The sequence below is a fragment of the Limulus polyphemus genome, unplaced genomic scaffold (genome assembly GCF_000517525.1).
Source record: "Limulus polyphemus unplaced genomic scaffold, Limulus_polyphemus-2.1.2 Scaffold2827, whole genome shotgun sequence".
NCBI classification, from domain to species: Eukaryota; Metazoa; Arthropoda; class Merostomata; order Xiphosura; family Limulidae; genus Limulus; species Limulus polyphemus.
In genome coordinates this window covers 1,041-22,788 of record NW_013668437.1, presented here as the reverse complement: position 1 = coordinate 22,788, position 21,748 = coordinate 1,041, and the positions used below count along the sequence as shown (strand labels likewise).

General features: G+C 30.3%; 1 protein-coding gene across 1 annotated transcript in view; it reads right to left on the bottom strand.

The window, feature by feature from the left end:
• Positions 1–19,832, bottom strand: part of LOC106468004 (serine/threonine-protein kinase 16-like) — a 27,341-nt gene extending 7,509 nt beyond the window's left edge. The window contains exons 1-5 of the mRNA XM_022396279.1: positions 19,503–19,832; positions 12,335–12,477; positions 7,544–7,664; positions 1,743–1,838; positions 1,022–1,146 (exon numbers count right to left, since the gene is read on the bottom strand). Of these exons, the coding sequence (XP_022251987.1) occupies positions 1,022–1,146; positions 1,743–1,838; positions 7,544–7,664; positions 12,335–12,477; positions 19,503–19,817 (800 nt within the window). The 5' untranslated portion in view covers positions 19,818–19,832. The remainder of the gene's footprint in view (positions 1–1,021; positions 1,147–1,742; positions 1,839–7,543; positions 7,665–12,334; positions 12,478–19,502) is intronic.
• Between the last annotated feature and the right edge of the window lie 1,916 nt (positions 19,833–21,748).

Here is a 21,748-nt window from a genome sequence, read left to right as displayed (position 1 = left end):
GAGAAACAATCCAGAAGAGAGGGAGGAATGGGTAAACCGACATTGTGAGGGATATGTTGATGTATCAACGCATATATATATATATATATATATGACAAAAAGACAAACAAAAAAAAATTGAATATAGCATCGCAGATACCCCATGTGACACTACATTTACAGGAGTAGCCCGAAAAAATGGATCGGTTGAGAAAAAGAACTGACCTTAAGACTCTATTAAAAGTGGATGGTAAACAAACAGCAGTGTCCCACCATAGAAGATACTGAAATAAAACAAGCCACATTTGGAGGGAATGAACTGAAGATGACAAACACGTCGTATGAAATATGATGTATGGAAGAAAAAACAATATAGTTAAACTAATGATTGATATACCAGTAAGATGAATTACAGGAAATCCAAAAATAACAAAGACCATGGTAAGCTTAAGTGAATGGTATAAGACACATAAAGATGGTGAAAGAAGTTTTTACATAATTACACTTTGAATCATTACTGTAAATAAAGAGAGTGAAAAACAAATCTAAAAACAGAGTGACCCACCACTTTATGCATACAATGAGTGAACAGTTTTGAAATTAAACACAGAGTAAATCATCATTTTACTAAGTACAGTCATGTAGAATATTTTAAAATAATTACATAATCACACTGTTATTAGCAACAAGGACAGAGTAAAAGAAAATCTAAGTACTCAGAAAATCATCATCAAATTAAAGTGCAAAGTGAAAAAAGTTCTCAACAGAAATTCAGAGTTAATTATCTGTTAAAGTACAGTGTGTGTATAAAATATTTAATTCTGCATATAACAGCAAAGTAAAAAACAAAACAAATTGTATTCTTTAAACTAAACCAATAACTGTGATACAGTCTCTTACATATCTATTCAAAAAGCTCTGTATATAATTAAACTGGTTATTTACTTCATTCTATGAACAATTAGTAAATACATATGTACATGTATATAAACATAAAGTGAAATAATTTCCATAAGTACACATAATTTATACAGCTACTTACGGTGTTTCTTCAGGAAAATGTACATTTCCACTGACAACAGCTAAAGCTACACTATCTCCCCGTTCATAAACAAAGTCAAAAGGTGACTTGAAATAACACATGGCATATAAGCAGCAACCTAAGGACTACATATAAAATATGATTTGGTATATTTGGAACTACATAAATAATGTTTATACTGATACTTATTAAAAACTTTTTAAAAGAAACTCATTCTTTGGGGAATAATATGAGTACTTCGTTTATTACACCCTTCTCTTATTAATTATATGTTAAACAAAAGGAACTAGCTGCCTATTTTTTTCCTTTTTTAAATAATAAGCTTCTAAATAAAATGAACAATTTATTTTTATAAAAATATTCATGACACTGAAAACTTTAAAATATAAAAACCTGTAGAAACATTTTACTTCAAGACAGATGTAATGTTACAATTAGTTTCTGATCATTCACACAGGACTGAACAATGTTTCTTATTAAGTGGTGATTTCAGTAACAATGAAAAATGATAAGCTGAAGTGTGAACCAATAAATGGAATAGCTTTGGACCTTTTACATTACTCAATGTTAGGTAACTCATTTTCATAAATGCTTATGGCATCACCATATAATAGAAATTCAAGTATAACAAACAAAATGTCTGTAGATAAACAAGAGCTTTTATTTGAGAAATTGATTAACTTTTAGAACAATTTAAGTGTCATAATAAACACATACTTACCCATATATCTACTCTTTCATCAATAGAAGTATTACATTCAACATTAAACAATTCCGGAGCTTTGTATGGCATTGTGCACCTTTCAGCTGCCAAATCCTGCAAAAGAAATTATAATGACAAAGTTAACAGTCAATATAATCAATAACAGTTTGTCTTAAATAAATTATTTACTAACAATAAGAAACTACCAAACTTAAGACAAGAAGAATACTAATAACAGCTTTAACACAACTGCTGCAGGAAAATTTAAAAATAGAGAAAAAAACTTAAGAGCTCTATCTAATCAAATACAATGATCAAGCGTACATGACGTTACTCGTGTTGATTTATATTTACTGTTGAGTCAGCATGAGATACAGTTTATACTCACAGAACATAGACCAACCAATTAAGTGCAATTTATTCTGAAATTTCAAAAGCTTAACAATCAAGTAGGTGAATTTTGTAAAACTAAATAGAGAATGGCTTAACAAATTTAAATAGTATATTCTAGGAAGAGATTATGTACTGTATAACAGGTAAAGAATTTCTTAACAGTTTTCTCTTTTTAAAGGTATTGGATCAAAAGTGAAAGTTTCTTTTAAGATATTGACTTCAAAAACATAACCAGCTCACTAAAATAATGTTGATTCTGTTCTTAAGCAATCATAAATTGCAGAAAAGATTTTAAAGTAAAGTGTTTAGAGAACAAGCCTAAAACAACATACCTGTCAACCTCTAATACTCATGAATGAATGAGAAAATTAAGAAGCTGGGATCCAGAGTAAAGCCCTGTTGTGGGGCCCAAGGGGGTAAAGCCATTTTTAGAATCTAAATGGAGGGCTTTGGTGGTTTTTCAGCATGTTGTTAAAACAGAGATGAAAGGAGTTTTTTCACATAAAATACTTATATTTCTTATATTCAACAATTTTTAATTATTTGAAAACAATGTTAAAAATCCACACTACACCTGTATACTTACAAGTGTATTCAACATACAAAGGTCACAAAAATTCAAAATGAATGGAAGTATGTCAAGTTTAAAAATTAAACTTCTTTGTCCATTCTGGATTGAACTTAGTATTATACTTTGCAGCACCTTGATATTTTGTCAGTTGGGATTGTTTCGATGTTGATGGACCATCAGATATCAAACTGCTTTCATTCATCTTGTTTACTAGATTGAGAACAAATGGTTCATGCTTGATAGTATGTGATAGCTCATTTCACTGGTTATCAAGCAAACAAAGAACCAATCATTCAATGAGATACATGCAGACTAACTACTATCTTAGTCTGGTCCTATCCTTACTACTCACTGCATACATTTGAAGTAAAGGACCAGAACCATTCTAACAGTTTTGCAAAGAGAATTCCATGTTTAATATCACATGATGAGAAAAAAAAAGAAATTAAACACCATAATCATGAGAGCATGATCTGTGTTCAAAATGTGCTAGTCTTACACAATATGTGTGAGAGTTGAAATAAGGAATTTTAAATGATCTACTTCAACTATACATAAATGCTTTAACAATTTAAATGTCAGCCCAATGTTGACTGCAATAAGATATAACACTCTTCAGTAACATTAAACTTCATGTATTTTTACTCTGCAATATGAGATGTAGTAGATATATTTGTTTTAGCATTAAATCACTTTAATTGTTAAGCATAACACAACTACACTAGTAGAAGAGTAAAGAAGACAGAACCTAAAATGTAGAGAAATTATCAAAAAATACAAATCTCTCATACGAACAATTTTAAAAGAATTTATTTAAAAACAATTTCACAATTGTATGTTTTAAGTTGTTTACCAATATACATATATTTATTAGTCTCAAAGTGGGTTCCTCGTCATCGAATATATATATATATATATTTTTGTTGTTGTTGTTATATTTCATGTAAAGCTACTCAGGGGCTATCTGCACTAGTTATCCCTAATTTTAAAGTGATAGAGGAGAGGGAAGACAGCTAACCAACTCTCGAGCTACTCTTTACCAGCAAATAATGTGATTGACCATCACGTTATAATGTATTCACAGCTAAAAGAGTAAGCATATTCAGTGATGGGTTTTGATCCTGTGACCCACAAATTGTGTCAAATGCTCTAACCATCAGTACATTTATCAATATAATTTGTCTTTAGTAAAGATAAAGGAAAAATATTAAGTAGATCAAGCACTTCAACAGTTTGAAACACTTATTTATTATTTTAGCCTTGAAATTAATGCAAGTTTAACACAGAAACTCATGATTGTTGCTACAGAATGCACCATCCCACTTTTGTTAATGGTGGAAAAATAATTTAATATTGAAACTGTAAAAAAGATAAAAAGTTACAATTTTTAGAAATATTTTTAAGACACACTACAAATAGTGCTCAAATAACCAGAAAGTAAAATTTCTACAAAACCCATTTTTGTAATGTTGTTATTTTGTCCTATATTTTTATAATAGACACTCCCATTATTGATTACACAAGTCAGAGTGCTTGCATGAAATTTATTGAAAAAGAAAAAACAGTAAAATAGCAAATATATTTTCTTCTTGAGCAAATGTTATTGCACAGTCCCAGTAAAATTGCCACTGTTTTTAGTATTTTGTTGCATAAATGTATGAAAATAAAATATTTTGAAACAAGAAATTTAAAAGCAAATTTAAAATGTGTTCAGATTAAAATATACAATTTGATCATTTTTTTTCAATTAACGATAAAATTAAACACACCAAATATTGTTGGAACAGTTGGAGCTCACACATCATGACAAAAAATCCTCAATCTCAAGAGTTTCATTGTACAATTTAATGTCTCCAAACTAGAAAAGATGAATATAGTGATTTAAATTGGTCAAAAAGTTTTAGCTTGCTAGAGCAAATGTGGAAACGTTTAAAAAGTGTTAGAATTAAGGTGGATGGAAAAACAAATTAGATATATCATCTAATTATACATAAGTGCTCAAAGGAGAAATACCAGAAATACATGATCATGGTTTATCATGCTAATAAAATCACCAGTACATTTGAGTATTTGTATAAAGAACTAGAAAACAAATGGAAACTTTCTAAAGAAAAATGGATTTTCAACGAGCATTATTAATAACATCATACAGAATTATTCAGAAGTTGCATCAAACAAGTCACCTATAACATTCCCCCACAAAGATGACACAACTAAGATGACAAAACACAGGATACGACTTTTTCATAAGAAGCAGAAAAACAGACAGCACATCACACAACAAAAAGTGAAGGTTATGCGAGTTGTATAATGAGCCACAGGCAGAAAATGCATACATGTAGAAACCTTTAGGAAACTATTCCCATCTACTGGGTGTTGATATTGGACATACATGCTTATCTCTTCAGGCACTACAAAAACTATAGAGCAGTGAAGATAAGTGTGTAAATAATACGCACACACATAAAAAAATAAATAACTCAATGTGTCTGAGCTTATTATTAGCTATGTTTTGGGTAACTGTTCTCCATTATGCATCAGAGCAAAGTGATGATGTAATCTCTTACTTTGGAGAAGATTTCAAACATGTGTAAAAACATTTTCATTTACCTAACTGAGTATACTTATATCTGGATAAAAGAAAAATTAAACAACTTGATTTAGAATTTACATTGCAGGAAAAAAATAAGTATGATATATTTTGCTCTTTTATTGTTCACAAATTACATTACAGTATTTGGATAAATTAAATGGACTGGCTGAGTTTCCTGTAGACCTAAGCACAAAAATGTAAAAGGAATTTTTCAAACTATATTATATTTGAAGAAATCCCTTTAGATTTTTGGCCTTAAAATACATATATTTTAAATTTAGATGTTACATTGAGACTAGGTAATCCTTCAGAATGATACTTTATTAAAAATAATTGAAAATATATGTATTTATTAAATGCAATAATCTACAATTTTTGTAATCACACACTTTACTGAATGGTTATTTACCACATTAAACCTATAATCTCTCTCCTACCAAATTAGATACATTTTAAATTTCTTTTATGTATTTGTAATATATATATATATTGTAAAAGAGTAATGAACAGAAATTGAAAGAGATTCTGACTGACATAAGCACAATTTGTTTCTTTGCTATTCAAAATCAGTTTAACCCTTTCTGAACCACAGGGGTGTCACTGATATCCAAATGTTTTTTTTCTTTCTCACACTGGAAATACTTAACTAAATTGAATAAAACTTCATACAAACTTACTAAATAGTACCTAGTTTCTACTTGAAAAATTCACATAATTTAGCATTTCTATCTGTTTATGGGTTGTGAACTACCAAAATTATGTTGCAAGACACTGTTTCGAAAAAACATTCAACAAGCTTCCTTTCATTTTAGAATTCTTTTTATAAGTATACTCAGTTTCAACTTAATTGATATTAGTTAACATATTTCTTTCAATACTTTATTTTTTTAGCTGAAGACACCACTTCTAACTATAAATCATAAGAAACATGGGAAAAACTGACAAAGATTTATTGATAACCTAGGATTTAACTTTCAAAATAGTATCACAGTCACCTTCATCAGTTATTGTGATTTTTTTCCAACAGTATTCTTAGTTGAGATCAATTTATATCTGATAAATAATTTTTTCCAATAAATAACAAGTTAAATTATTTGTATGTATTGTTTCAATGTAACAAACCTAACAATCACATTCAATAAAAACAGGATTTGATTCATTTGAACAGTTCGTCATCATTTACAATATTTGCTCAATCTAACAAAATTTACCTGATGTCTCTCATAGACGAAAATCCTGTAGCTTTCAAACTAATACAACTTAACACCAAAAACATTTTCAGAATAAAACGAACATGAAAAGAAGCTGTGGTTTGTTTCTAAGCATTCTAAATGTTGCATTATAATCTTTTGTTTGCTCCTGTTTGAGTTCCAGGTAGCCAATATGTTGACAAGTCATAAATCACTTTATTTACTCTATATCATATAAACAGATTAGAATCTCTTCTATTCAATCATTTTTACTCATTTTCTCTAGCTATTTTTAAAGTTCAGCTTCATCAGTAATTGTTCAGAACACATGCTGTGGCATAATAAAAAGGTGTACAAAAGGTTGAAGTAATAAAACCAATGATAGTGAAGGAAAGTTATATTAAAAACAAGACATTAATCATTATATTTTCAGGGATAAAAATTTTTTAGCAAATATAAACCTATACATTAGGATGAGTAGAAAAATTAGAGAAAAAAATCAGTTATAAACAAGACTCCTTTGAGCTACTCTACAGTTGGAATTTTTTTTCATTTTTCTCTACAAGATACAGACAAAAAAGTTAGAATAAGATAACAATTCTAAAATGTTTTTAGTAAAATAATTGCTGAAATAAGGATAGAATTATATTTTTCACTTAAATTTAGAAATTTGATATGCAGATGTGCACTTCACATATGAAAAGTACCCACACTCATGCTAGGGTTAAATTTGTTAATTACCATTAAATTTGGTAGTATTTGCCATACCAGCTGTTTTAAATTATAAAGTGTATGCAAGTTAATAACATGTAACATTTAAACAAGCATTTAAAACGTTCTCATATGCATGCTAACATAATTTAGGGTTATTAGGGCAACATACTGAAGATGCAGCAATTATTATATAATCATACACTATTCAAATACATATGTAATGAGCCAGTTTTAGATAGTGTACAGATAAGCAACATAAAACAAATTTTGTAGATGCTGCTCTCAAGAAAAGAAAAAGTTGAAAATAATTTCCTTAATACTTACACTACACTGATAAAAGTGTAAAAATACAACCTACTTGTAAAGCTAATGCTTCACTAGCTTTGTGAATTTCCATTCTAGCTTTGCTCATGGAACCAAAATCCATCCATACTGGGGTGTCATCTTGATCTAACAAGACATTAGCTGGTTTCAAATCCCTGAAAAATAAAGATTGAAACAGAATATTTTATGAAGATACCAAAAATTCATACCTAATAATTAACTAACTACTAATGTACAATAACATGAGAAGACAATTTCAAATGCATTTAGTTTACACTAAGTCAATTCTTTATTTAACTTCAATTTATTTTTCTAAATCAACAGCAGAAATAAGGACAAAGTGTTTTAGCATGTAAGACAAAATAACTGTTATAAAGAACATAAACTAAATACTATATCTTTTTATTAATAGTGTAAGTACAACTGTTGTTGTATAAAGAGTAACTAGAAAAAATTAAAAGTGAATAACTTTGACCACATATCAAAGTATGCATATTTTGTTACTAGTGTAAGATATGGTTTTCTATCAGATTTCAATGAAACTTTTTTATTACTTCTGATGATATTCAAGTTGTGTTCTTCATGTGTTTATTCATAAATATTTACAAATCTCAAAGATTATATTTTGCATAACATTGTTGTTTTAAAGAAGAATAAGTTTAAAAAAATAGGTAAAAGCAATACAGGCAAAATTTTAAGCTACCAATACTTTGGTGTTATGCAAGAGAGAGAGGGCTTTCAAGTTAAAATCAGTTAGGATGTACCATGTTAATTTTAGGAAGTGACTAATAAACAAGGCATTTGAGGGCTACCAAGGTCCCTAATGGGTCCAGGGTGGCATTCTTGTGGAGTCTTAGCTACCTGAAGTATAGAACAATACATAGCACTCACTGGACATGAAAAAGAGATGTCTGACCTGAATGATTGTCTCTTCTTGGTAAGCAAGTAAAACCAATGAGAGAGAAGCAAAAACAAACTGTGCTTTGTTGTAAACCATTTCTGTCAGGGTAAAATTACTTGCAGAAATGTCAGTCTGAAGCATGATTTTAGGTGAAGTAGAAAACCATGGGTTTTTTACTATCAACTGACTATGACTCAACTGCTCAGAGGAACCTGAAAGATTAACAGCTTAGAGTTCCAAGTCTTGGTAAAAGAAGTAAATCAAATTCTTAATCGAATCTATTCTTAAAATATTTCCCATGATAATTTGGCTTATATCAAAAGCATATGATGCTGCTTTAAGACAAAACAAAACCTGAAAGGAACTGTATGGCAATAGAATAGAAACTAATACAACTAGCTACAGAAAACGACAGGGTAACCTAAATAATCCACAATAATTATGAACACATAGGTCTGATAGACTAGAAGGCTATTTGGTTGCAAAAGAAGATGACACCTTCACACACAGAAGGAACTTTCCTTACTTCTAAAGCAAAATTCAGAAATTGAAAAACAAAGCCCTTTTACAAGAAGTTACAAAAAGTAATAAATTTAAAGTGAAAAAAAAAAACAGCACGTTTTATAAAATCACTGTTGCAACAAACTCATGATGATTTTTAAAAATTAGCAAGAGAAAATGACACCATAAACCAGAGATAAAACAATGCAATGGTGATTTCCAGACAAATGCTTATAACAAAGAGCATGAATCATGTTTTGTATCTTGCAAAAAAAACCTACATAGGAATAAATTCCATACAACATAAAAAATAGCAAAGATGAAATGGAAGTGGAGTTAAATGTCTGATTCTTTGTAAAATAACTGCTCATCTTAGTAATATTTTGAATCTGTCAAAATTTCATCAAACTTTCTTCAATGTTAAAAAAAAATGTGCTAGGTAATGTATGTACAGTTATGTGTATGCTACTGTAGCACAGGATGGTTCCATGTGTTTTTTTATTCTCTTACTTTATAAATTTTTTAAACTCTATTTTCTGTCATTTTAGTTCTGACTTGGAAGGTTGTTCAAGACACACACTTGAACCTCTTTGCTAATTGAAAATTAACTAAGTTTCTTGCAGAGAAGATAAAATGTGACACCAAGTAATATAAATATGTCTTTTCTGTTGGTGAATCAGATAATGGCCTATGGTTTACTCCACCCCAGTGTGAGTGAACACAGGTCACAAGCAGAAGTTTTTTGTGTGCAAACCTGACTTATGTTATTACAGCATTTTGTATTTAAAAAAAAGGCTCTTCTTGGTTTAGTAGATTTTGCTGCAATTTTTTTGTAATTTAAATTTCACCAGGCTTTTGAGTTTTTGCTGAGAATGAGATTTTTAGTAACTTTTGTATCTTTGCTTAACTTTTTTCTTTCTTTTTTTAACTTTGGATTTGATTTTACTTTCTAACTTTGTTTTAGTTTAACTTGCAAGGAGGAGGGGGGCACACACTGGACTGGTGAGAGAGAGCTCACAAAGGTTTCACTTCCATTTTTATCACTCCAACACACCCACTTGCCCTCTTTTGTTTTGTTTCATCTTATGTTAGTAGCAGTGATTGTGTTTTAGCAATGTAAATAAAGATTATTCTTGTTGTTCTTTTGTTCTGTGATTTGACTCTTTCTTCCTGATGAACTCAGTTAAAATCAGAGACATAAGCAGACAAACAATCCATAACTTGGTATCCTTTAATGTTCCAGTTAACAAGCCTTAAGTGACTACTCTGAGGAAAATACGCATGCCACAAAACACCACACTATACTACATACAACACATGGTAACAACCAGTACTTTTTACAATAATACCAAGATTCAGGTTACTGTTAAAACAGTAATGTGATATTAGGATTATTAATCCTTTCATGTACACCCATTTCAGGATGGATTCAATGAAAAAAAGTTATACTTAATACATATATTCTGAAAATTTACCTCTTTGTTATAGTTCTATCTAAAAATGTTTTTGCAACTTGGAAGAGAAGGCCGTATGAAATCACCATAATCTAGACAGTATACCAAGAACAGCAAAAAACATTTATATATCTGTAGTAATTCTTCATACATGTGAGACAATTATCCCTATGTATATAGCAGAAGGTCAAAGTGCATATGTCACAACTTTTTTTACAGGGTTACATTCAAAATTTAATTAAACAATTTTATTATTAATATTTGTAAATATATTGGGTATAAAAACATAGTTTATAAGTCATTCTTTTATATTATTTAAGTCTTAATTTCAAAATGCAATATTTAAATAAATTCTTAATCTTGGTTTCTGGGTGTCATGTGATTCTCTTATTTTCAGTTTTCAGCATTCTCTTCTATGGCTGCCAGAGAGGCAAATCAATCATAATCTCAAACTATAGATATTGACAGGTCATAATATAACATTTAAATCTCCTACCTTCTCAAATTATGGAGATATAAATAAATTTGTGACACCCTCCACTGAGGCTTTTTCCATCTTGTCATAATTTAGAACAAATTTTCTATGGATTTACCTTTCATAGATATGTTTATAACCAACAGAAATCTGTCCCCTACAAAAATGTGCTAAAGTTTATTTCATTTTGGCATGCATTTGAAATAAACATTTAAAATACTTTGGACCAACAACACCGTTGCTAAAAAGTAAGAACAAAAGTGAAAGTCCAAACATGTAAGAACTCAATTTTTTTTAATGCAAATGTAAAAATTAGAAACTTATTACATTAGATAACTTATATTAAAAATTAAGTAAAATATTTCTCATGATATTCAAAATTGTAGTGTGATATAAGCATGAGGTGTGTGTAATTCACTTATGTTGTGCTTGTAACTTGATCATTTGTTTACACAAATGGGTGTAATAGATGGTTTTCACCATACATTTAGGGGTCTATGTGCAACTGGAAAACAATAATACTAAATGAGCTCAGACTTGAAAAGCCTATCAGCATTGGCTGTTAGAATATATAGCCATTGTAAAAGAGAAAGTGTAATTTAGATTTCCTGTTTTTCAACTTTACCCTACATGGTTGATTTTGTTACAATTAGTGTTAGTGTAGAGAAAATAACAGATAATATATAGTTTTACTGACAAAAGACTTTTGATATTCATTTAAGAGGTTCTAGAGATTAAGCAAGTAAAATATGAAAATTTGATTTTAAAAATAGTATTTTCATTCTTAAATCACTCAGACTAGTTAGTTTGAGTCAAACTGACTTAGCAAATTCAAAGACAAATCTTTAGTAAAAATATTTAAACAAAAATTCTGATTTTTTTGTTTATAACGTACTTGAATTGTTAACTAAAAGCTTACCAAATTTCATGAAGATACACTTCGTAAATACAGAATTATTGTAAACATTGCTAGGTATAGCTTCATAGAAACTGGATTGATGTAAATTATTAATGTTTTTCAAACTGGAATATAACCAGGCAACTGCTGGCAATTTTTCTGACACTTAAGGTACATTTTGAAAGTACCAAATGTAATGTTTTTTTTCCTGGTTTTGCTAAAAAAATAAATAAACAACACCAGTCTGTTGGGAACAAGTTGTACTGTGAACATGAAAATTTTCTAAATTACAAATAGAGAGAAAATAACCAACTGCATATAACAATCTCATGTAGTGTGTACCTCTTGCAACAATTAGGCAGTGATACCTATTACAAACTAATGTCTGACCAACCTATCATATTCAAAAGTTATTAACAATTAACTTCAAAATAAAACAATCAATTACATTATTAAAAGAATATTACAGACTTTATAACATTACTATATTGAACAATGCTATAAATTTCTAAAATGCACCTTGAACTAACACCTTCTTTTCAATGTCCTTTAATACATTTTTTTTAAATAAAAAAATCAAAGATATTATGATTTACCTGTGTGCAAGTGCTATGGGTTGTGCTGAATGAATAGCCCTTACTCCTTCACACATCTGTCTGAACAATCTAAGCACTCTTAATTCTGGAATGTAATTTTTGGATTTGGCTCTCATCATAAGTTCATCTTGAAGAGTTCCTCTCTATCATCAGTAAAAAAGGTAAAAAAAAATTACAGTAAATACCATTACTAATATTTTAATATTATATTGCAGATCTACATATAGTAATGGGAATAATTATAGAAACACAATGACAACATACAGAAGTCACAAACAATGATGGTGCATTTATTAACGGTAGAAAATCTTTTTATAAAAAATACAAGAGAATAAGTGTCCAATGCACTACCATCTTTTACTCCAGTCCTATGATTTACACAGAGCATAAAACCTTGTTTTCATATTAACACAGAATTTATCAATGCATGATTACAGAATATTGTTCAAAAGGTGGTGTACTACTCTCCAAAATTTAGTCAAGAAACTCGAACAGCATCAAGAATTTTCATATCGTAATTTCTGCAGACTAAGTCATGGTTGTGAGTGCTCTTTACCAGACTTTTTACAATCAAAATGTTGTTTTACTGAATTGGGATCATTGTCTCATTGGAAGATTAATCTCTGCCCAAGATAATATTTACAGCAAGGTCAATTGAAAGAACTGTACTTGACTATTGCTTATTTTATAAAGAATACTCCCTAAGATATCTAACATAAATTTTGAAGAGTTTTAGCTTTTCTACCTCAACCACATTTATTATTAAAAGTGTCAGTTTCCTGAACCCTCTTAAGCCCAGCATACAGCTCCTAATGAAACATCAAGTCTTGACACAAGTTTTTTGCATGAAGTATCTTTGACCAGTTGAAACTTTTATTTCTATGTGTTTATATAATACTTCACTCCTGGAAACCATGACTAGAATCACACTACTACTTCTGGGCATAGTATGACTATCTCTTCTTTTATGACCATTATTCTGGTATGGCACTTTCTTATTGGTTGGATGATAATCAATCAGTGCAAACTACTAATACCTGAATTTACTCTGGTGCAAGTCATTTTACCACAATAAAGGGGTAGCATTCCCACAATATTTGTCTTTTATACCCCTTTTCTTCACTGTTTCCATAATTATTCCAACTCTGTGAGTATATATGTTTTATTTGTGTGTATAACTGTGTTTATATAAGTAGGAGCATAAAAGCCTATATAGTGAAAAGGATACTTCATATTGATTGTGTTAATTTATAAATTCAAAACTTCACTTCTTAAGTGTTGGTGTGAATGATTATTGACTTTAAACATTATAAGGCATGAACGTGAAAAACAAGGTACAAAACTTTATTGAATTTTATAAATAATCTTATTTACATTGTGTTAAGAATACAATTTTCATTACCCAAAAGCAGAGTTTCCTCCATAGTTAATGCTAAGATAGGGTACTTACATAACCTTGTGACCTGTGCATTTCAAAGTTCTCTGAATGAATACAATCAAAACAAGTTAAATTTTTTCAACCTGACAAGTGCCACACCCACCTTCAACAGACTTGTTTCAGCTTTATAACCTACACATAGATGTTACATATACATGTGAATATAGCCAATAGAAAGAGGTCATTTTACACTATAATCTAACAACTGTTATTTTTAAATTGGTGTACAATTGTCATCACAGAATACATATAACTGACTGTAGTAGTATTGCTGGCTGCTTGATCGACTATAGCACATATGGCTGTTTCTTACTTAAATAAGTTATAGTCAGGGATACAGTTTAAATTGTACTTAGGTCTTACTGTTATAGTTAATTATGTATTAGTTATGTTATAAAATGCATAATCAAAAGGTTTAAACATTTGTTAAATACACATCATACTTTGTGTCCATTCTCAAGGCTTACGATATTACGTGCTGAACAAAAATTTTGCTGAAGGGATGTGCATGTCTCCCAAAAAAACTGTAATATGCCTTGATGGCACCGTTGACTTGTGTCGTGATGAATAATAAATGGTATAGGACAAGAAAAGAAAATATTAAAAACTATCTATAAATGAAAAGGAAAATATTTAAAGATATTCTACAAAAAAATTTAAATGTATGTATTTTTTTTCTATTTTCTAATTTTAATTATTTCATCGCATTTTACTCTGATGATAACAGCTAGTGTTAGTGATATGGTAGAGAAAATGAAAAATAAAATTAAACATTTACCTTAAAAAATTAAGATATCCTTTTTTGGAGGTTCTAGAGATTATGCATATGAAATATGAAAACTATAAAATAAGGAAAAGTATTTTTATACTTAAAATTAAAATCACCTTGCACTCGATTTGTTAATAGTTTGAGTAAATACAATAGATAAATAATATATGTTTGATAAAAAAAACTTAATTATAATAACATTATTTTTTGTGTACAAGATACTTATGAACTTCAACAAAATCTTACCAATTTTTGAGAGTATACATTAAGAAATCTCAGAGTTACTGTAAGTATTGTTGTACAAGTTAAATTTATGACTTGATTTCCACAAGTTTCATGAGCTTGATGCAAAAGGGTTATTAACAAGAAGAAATATTTCTCTTTATGAAACCATATCGTAGACTCTGGAGCCTGTAATATGATTATGAAAGGAAACTAAAGTAATAAATAATAGAAATTCACATCAAAAGCTCTGACTGAAATTATTTCAAAAATGTGTATCTTTCTTTCTCAAAATCAAGAAAATAAAAGTAAGAAAGATAAACACTTTGAATGTTCACAAAAAGTTAAAATAATAAGACAAAAAAATCTCATGATTTTTAGACATCGGACAGTTAAAAACACAATATGTTTGTATTTATATTTAAGTACCATAGAAATATAAGTTAAAAATTATGGCCACGTCACTTTTTGATTATTTGCCCCCACCCCAGCCCTACAAGCTCCCAAAGTTAGTGCAACAGCCATCCTTTGGGATCATTTGGTCAAAAAATTGGGTCAGAGGTAACTGACGTCACTCAAGGTAAACAAGGCCAGTTGAGGTCTCCTTTCTCTCTCTCTGTGCCATTTTGTGCATGGAAAATTGTTGGTTTATGTGAAAATAATGTTGTTGTTTTTTTTGCACAAATTTCATTTGACAGACATCGTGAATGCAGTTATTCATGAATAAGTTGTTCCAGAACGTAAACAACTATGTTTTTTGCTGTGTTTTTTATGGATGTGGAACTTTTCCCAAGGAAAAGAAGGTATCTCTGAGTAAGTTTCCACCAAAGTCAGACAGAAAACGGCACATGACCTGGACAAAGTTTGTATCAAAAACTCGTGATAAATGGAGTCTGATCGAAAGCTGCTATGTATGCAGTGAAAATTTTTTGGAATCAGACTTTGAAAATAAACTCTAATTTGATATGAGATTTGCAACAAAACTGCCGCAAGAGAAAGATGAAGTGGCCAGTGTGTATCATCAGCATGGCGAGCAGCAGTGGCATATCAGACTCTTGTTCATAGACCGATAACAGTGATGATAGTTGCATCCAATCAGCTGTTCAAAAACAAGAGGCATACAGGATTAAGCTCAAGTTTTAGCTCGTGCTTTGAGAGTAATATAGAATAGTCAGCAATCATTCATGTTTTATAAACACACTAGCAGATCTGCTAAAACAAAAAATATTTATGAAATTTCACTTTCAGCTACTATTTACCAAAAGAGGGCATGGACAAACAATTCTGTTTTAATTATTTATTTTTCATCTTTATAGCACTTTTTTTTTATGAAATTTTATTCGAGATGTCAATATGCAACATAAAAAATGCTAAATATACAATATTGATTATCGAAATATGACCCCAGCTATGTTTGCTTTTCCAGTTCTAATGTATACTTAGTCATATGCATACAAATCGGAGTATGTGCAGAATACAGTATTGAGAGCCCATCAGCTGATATTAGAACTACATCTAGATATAGATCCATCACTTGAAAAAACAAATATTAACTAGAATTTACTCCTAGATTTACTATATTATTGCCCATTGGACCATACTGACGGCTGTAAATTTTGTCCCAATTTCATGACATTAGCAGTGTAAACCAGTCTTTTATGACATTGTAGCATATAACTATCTAAACAATTCCATACCAAGAAAGATTAGACAAATGCCAGTACTGGTCCAATTTGGCTGACATGTAAACATTACACACTATTGTCTGCAACCTCTGGTTAAAACATATACGGTACGATTAACACTTTATATACATTTTCCTCTTCATCTGCTGTTGCCATTTTTGTTTACATTTTGTGACATAGGTTTGCCACCCCAAGTTCATCATGTGGTGCTTCAGCTAGTTTTTCTTAAAGCTAGCCAACCATGACCAAATATGTCTTGGAGCCACATGAGCTTGAATGTTTCATGACTTTTTTTAACTGCATTATTTTTAGTGAGATACAATATACACATTCAAGCATGAAAAATGCCCTGTTGTCTGTGGTCTTTAACACAAAGGAACAATTCAGTACCTATGAAAAGTAATGAGATTTTGGTATACACAAAGTGCTCAAGGGGAATACTGCACAATAGGATATGCTGCCTTACTACTGTTGGAAGGCTATATTCTAATGCTGATTGCATCAAAGACAGGTATAGCACATCTTATTATATGTAGGAGGTAGGAATTTTGTTAAAAGATTTGACACGTGTACAAAAACGTTTTGGCAGTAGCATGAGATATCAGCTATTTGTTCTGTGTAGAAATGAGTAGCATTTCAGAATCTTCCTCTTTGTATTTCATCAACCATTCAAGCATAGATGATTGATAGTAAAAGTTACATACCTTAAACACTACTTAAATAATTACTTTTTAAAAAGAAGTTTTTTTTTGTGCATCACCTGTAGGCTTAATACTATATCACTCAGAAACATTTTAATTATAGTTTTAACTCCTACAACGATTACTTCACCAACAATAATTATTTTAACAAAACTACCCCAGGTATCCAAATGGCTATTAGAAAGAAAGTTTAAGGTTGAAAACCTCACCGAGTTTCTCTAGCTTATTCATCAAAACAGGGGTTTTAGTTAGAATAAGTTTAAGGTTTATTAACTTTGTTCTTCACAAGTGGTTCAACCAATCAAAATATTTATACACAAAATAATTTTTACATTAGTACATGTAGCTTGCTTTTATCATGAAAAAATTATTACCATCAATATTTTGGTGCATCATAAAAAGCTTTTGAGTGTATAATAAATAATGCACTAAATATTCTATCATCATGTACTACCTCTACAATACAGTTGCTGAATTATAGTGCCTTGCAAAAGTATTCACCCCGTACCAGTAATGTCACATTTTGATGATATACAAATAATGTAAACAATTTTTTTAATGAATTTGTTTTATTTAAAACTCTAATTATCAAACTTAACATTGTTCTGTGAAGGAGGTTAAATGTCAGCAAAACCTCCAAAGAAAATATATAAATTGAAATTTGCTGACTGAATAAGTATTCAGCCCCATAAGTCAGTATTTGGTGGAAACACCTTTGGCAGCAATTACTGCTGTTTGTCTTTTTGGATAGGTCTTTACTAGAGCTGAACAATGGGATGGTGTAATTGTGCACATTCTTCATGGCAAAATTGCTCCAATTCTGACAAGTTCATTAGGGATTGTTGATGGAATGCAATTTTCAAGCCTCTCCATAAATTTTCTATTGGATACAAGTCAGGACTTTGACTGGGCTACTCCAGGATATTCACTTTCTTCTTTTGAAACCACTCCAGTGTGGTTTTGGCCTTGTGCTTTGGGTCATTGTCCTGTTGAAATATGAATTTTCAACCAGTTTTAGATTCTTGGCTGACTCAAACAGGTTTTCCTCTAGGATTCACCTGTACTTTGACCATCCATTTTGCCCTCAATTCTGACAAGCTTCATAGTCTCTGCCGTTGAGAAGCATCCCCATAACATGATGTTGCCACCACCATGCTTGACAGTTGGGATGGTGTTGACTAAATGATATGCTGTGTTGGGTTTGCACCAGACATAGCACTTTGAATTTAGACCAAAAAGCTCAATTTTTGTCTCATCTGACCACAAAACCTTTTGTCACGTCTCCTGTATCATTTACATGCTTTGTCACAAACTCCATACAAGATTCAAGATTATTCTTTTTCAGTGATGATTCTTTCTTGCCACTTGCCCATATAGGCCAGCTTCGTGTAGAGACCAGAATATTGTTGATGTATGAACACTGACTCTCATCTCAAAGTCAGTGGCATCCCAAACCAGTTTCTTGTTTACTTGGCTGCTTAGTTTGGAAGGGCAGCCTGATTTGGGTAGTGAATGGGTGGTATAAGCACATTCCACTTCTTAATGATGGACTTCACTGTACTAAAAGGGATAGTCACCAACTGTGACATTTTCTTGTAACCTTCTCCTGGTCTGTGTTTCTCTACCATTTTATCCCTGACTTGTTTGGATAGCTCCCTAGTTTTCATGGTTGGTTTGTCATATCAGTATGTGGGTTGTGGCTTGAACAGATGCATATACTCTGAAGTCAAGTTAAACCAGATTACACACAGACAAGAGACCATTACACTAATTTTGTGACCCTTCAAACTAATATTTTGTACCTGAACTGAGTTAGGGTTGCTGTAGCAAAGGGGTTGAATACTTATGCAATTGAGAATATTCAAACTTTCTTTGAAAACCTAACTTACATTTCTTAGCTTTCTCAGTCTGGAGTAAATTGTGTAGATTCTAAATATAAAGTCCCATTTGAAAGTATCATGATTACAAGTCAGGCAGCAACAAAATGTGGAAACTTTGCAGGGGGATGAATACCTTTGCAAGGTACTGTATATGTGAACCATAAAATATGTCCTACGATATTACTTCCTTACTATTATGACCTTGGAACAAATTTGCATCTGAAATAAATTTAAATTGTGCCTACAATGTTTATGATTAAATACTTTGTTTTCAACCATGAGATGCTCAGTTTGCTCCTGCTAACTTAATACAGGATTATTCCATCTTGAAAACCTTTACTTATTTAGAAAGTTAGTAAACAAACTTTTAGTGGTATTAAATTTTTAAGTTACTCATTCATTAGTTTAATATAATAGCAATATAATCTTTAAATAAGGAAAAAAAAAACTAATTTCAAAATATGTAATCTTACTCTGTAGTATGGGAAGAGTACACACACTTCGCTAACATGGTTACGACCCAGACTGTGTTTTTCCACCATACATCCATCGATGCATTCAACAATATTTGGATGTTTGAAACATCTATAATATTCCATTTCCTGCACGGCATTCCTTTCATCTTCTTTACTGTGGCACACAATCCTTTTGAGGGCAAAAGAGCGACGAGTCTCAGGATCATGTACCAAATCCACTATGCTAAATCCTCTATTATGAAGAAAAATATAAAAATCATTTAAATGTCTATCATAAACCCACTGATATAACGAATTAGCTTCCCAAATCATTAGATTTATATTATAAATGAAATCTTTATTTAAAACAAAGGGTTAAAAAATGAAGTTTTTGAGATAGTTTTGATACTAAAAAGAAGAAACACCTAAACAGCAATTCTTCAACTTAAGAATATGTATACTACTCCACTGTGTAATCTCTGACGTAACTGACAGGAATTAAAGTTCTCATTACTCAGAAATTTTCTGGGAAGAGCACTTTGAGAATGGAATGAACAAACTACAAACAACCATATCATTATGGTCTCCTGTTGATAATTACATTCTTAGTTATTATATTATCTAGTATTTAAATTAATATCTTGCAAATATGCAAATAGGAGATTCTTATTAGATCACATTGATTTTAAGTAATATTATACAGTTTTTGAACCATTGTTCAAGGTTTAATGACTTCACTTTGCTCATATGATTGTTTGAGATTTGACTATATTCCTTTATAAGCTTTATTCAAGATTTGCCTCAGTTAGTTTGCATTTCAACAGGGCAAATTATAGTTATATTAACTTTCTTCTACCCAGTTGTATTGGTGGTGATTATAATGTTTTTATGGATTAGAATTCAATACTTTTAGGTTTTTTGACTGCAAATTATGGCATTGGACTTAATACTTGATCATCAGACTTAAGTTACTGTTGTTTTTAGGTAGTAGTAGTACTAGGTATAGGAGAATAGTTATTAAATATTAGATTAAAATACAGAATAACCACAAGTGTTAGCTAACCAAGAAGGAGGATTTACTTACCTTGAGAATTATATTATTGTGTTTATTATTCAGTGGCTGCTGAGAATTTAATAAATCAGTAAAAATTTAAATTGGCAATTAATTACGTGTAACTACAAAAAGTGTAGTATGATAGAGTAAGGCAATGAACTTTGTTACCTATGAGCATTGATTATATCAATTAGTGTCACATAAAACAATCAATTCATCAAAATTACAAGTAAACCAATTCATGTTAAAATAATGAACTAATTGAAATTAGCATTTCCAATTATTCTAACTATCCAAGTAATCAAAATACTGCCATTATGATTTCTAATTATTATATTTGATTAGTTTGATTTGTTCAACTTAATTGATTAGCATTATGACTCTCAAAAATAAGCAATTAACTGAAATTGATGTTTCTGATAATTAAATTTTTAGATTATTCCAATTATACAAGTAATTGAAATATCGTCATTATGGTTTCTCATCATTTTTTTCAATTGGTTCAAATCTGTTCGGCTAAACGTAGTTACAGATGTGGTGTACATTAGAACTGGGCAATGAACTTGATTACCTATGAGCAGTGATTATATTGATTATAACAACAAAATAACTGATTAATTAAAATAATGATTAATGTCAATAAAATAATCAGCTAATTGACATTAGTGTTTCTGATTATATTAACTGTTCAAGTAATCGAAATATTACAATAATGATTTCTCATTATTATTTTTGATTAATTCATGTTTGTGTTCAGGTTAATTTATTAGTGTCACAACTCAAAAATAACTGACTAATTGAAATAAGTGTTTCCAAATTTTACCATTTTTAATTATTACAACTATCAGGGTAATTAAAATATTGCCATTATGTTTTTTCATTATTATTTTTTAAAATAAATTCAAGTTTGTTAAGCTTCAGGCTGATAAGGCATGATGATTAGGGTGGTTGCCTCCTAGTTCAATGATCACGGGTTTGATTCTTGTTACCACTAACCATACTTGCCTTTTCAGCCATTGAAGCATTACACTTGTTTCTCATTTATGGCAAAGTTGCTAAAGTTATCTTTCACCATTGCTAATTTTGAACTGAAGACTAAAGGGAAGGCAACCAGCAGGCAACACCCACCACCAACTCTTAGGCTACTCTTAAGACTACATGAAAGTTATTACTACTTCTGATGGCATGAGTGTGCATGGCAGTGTATATG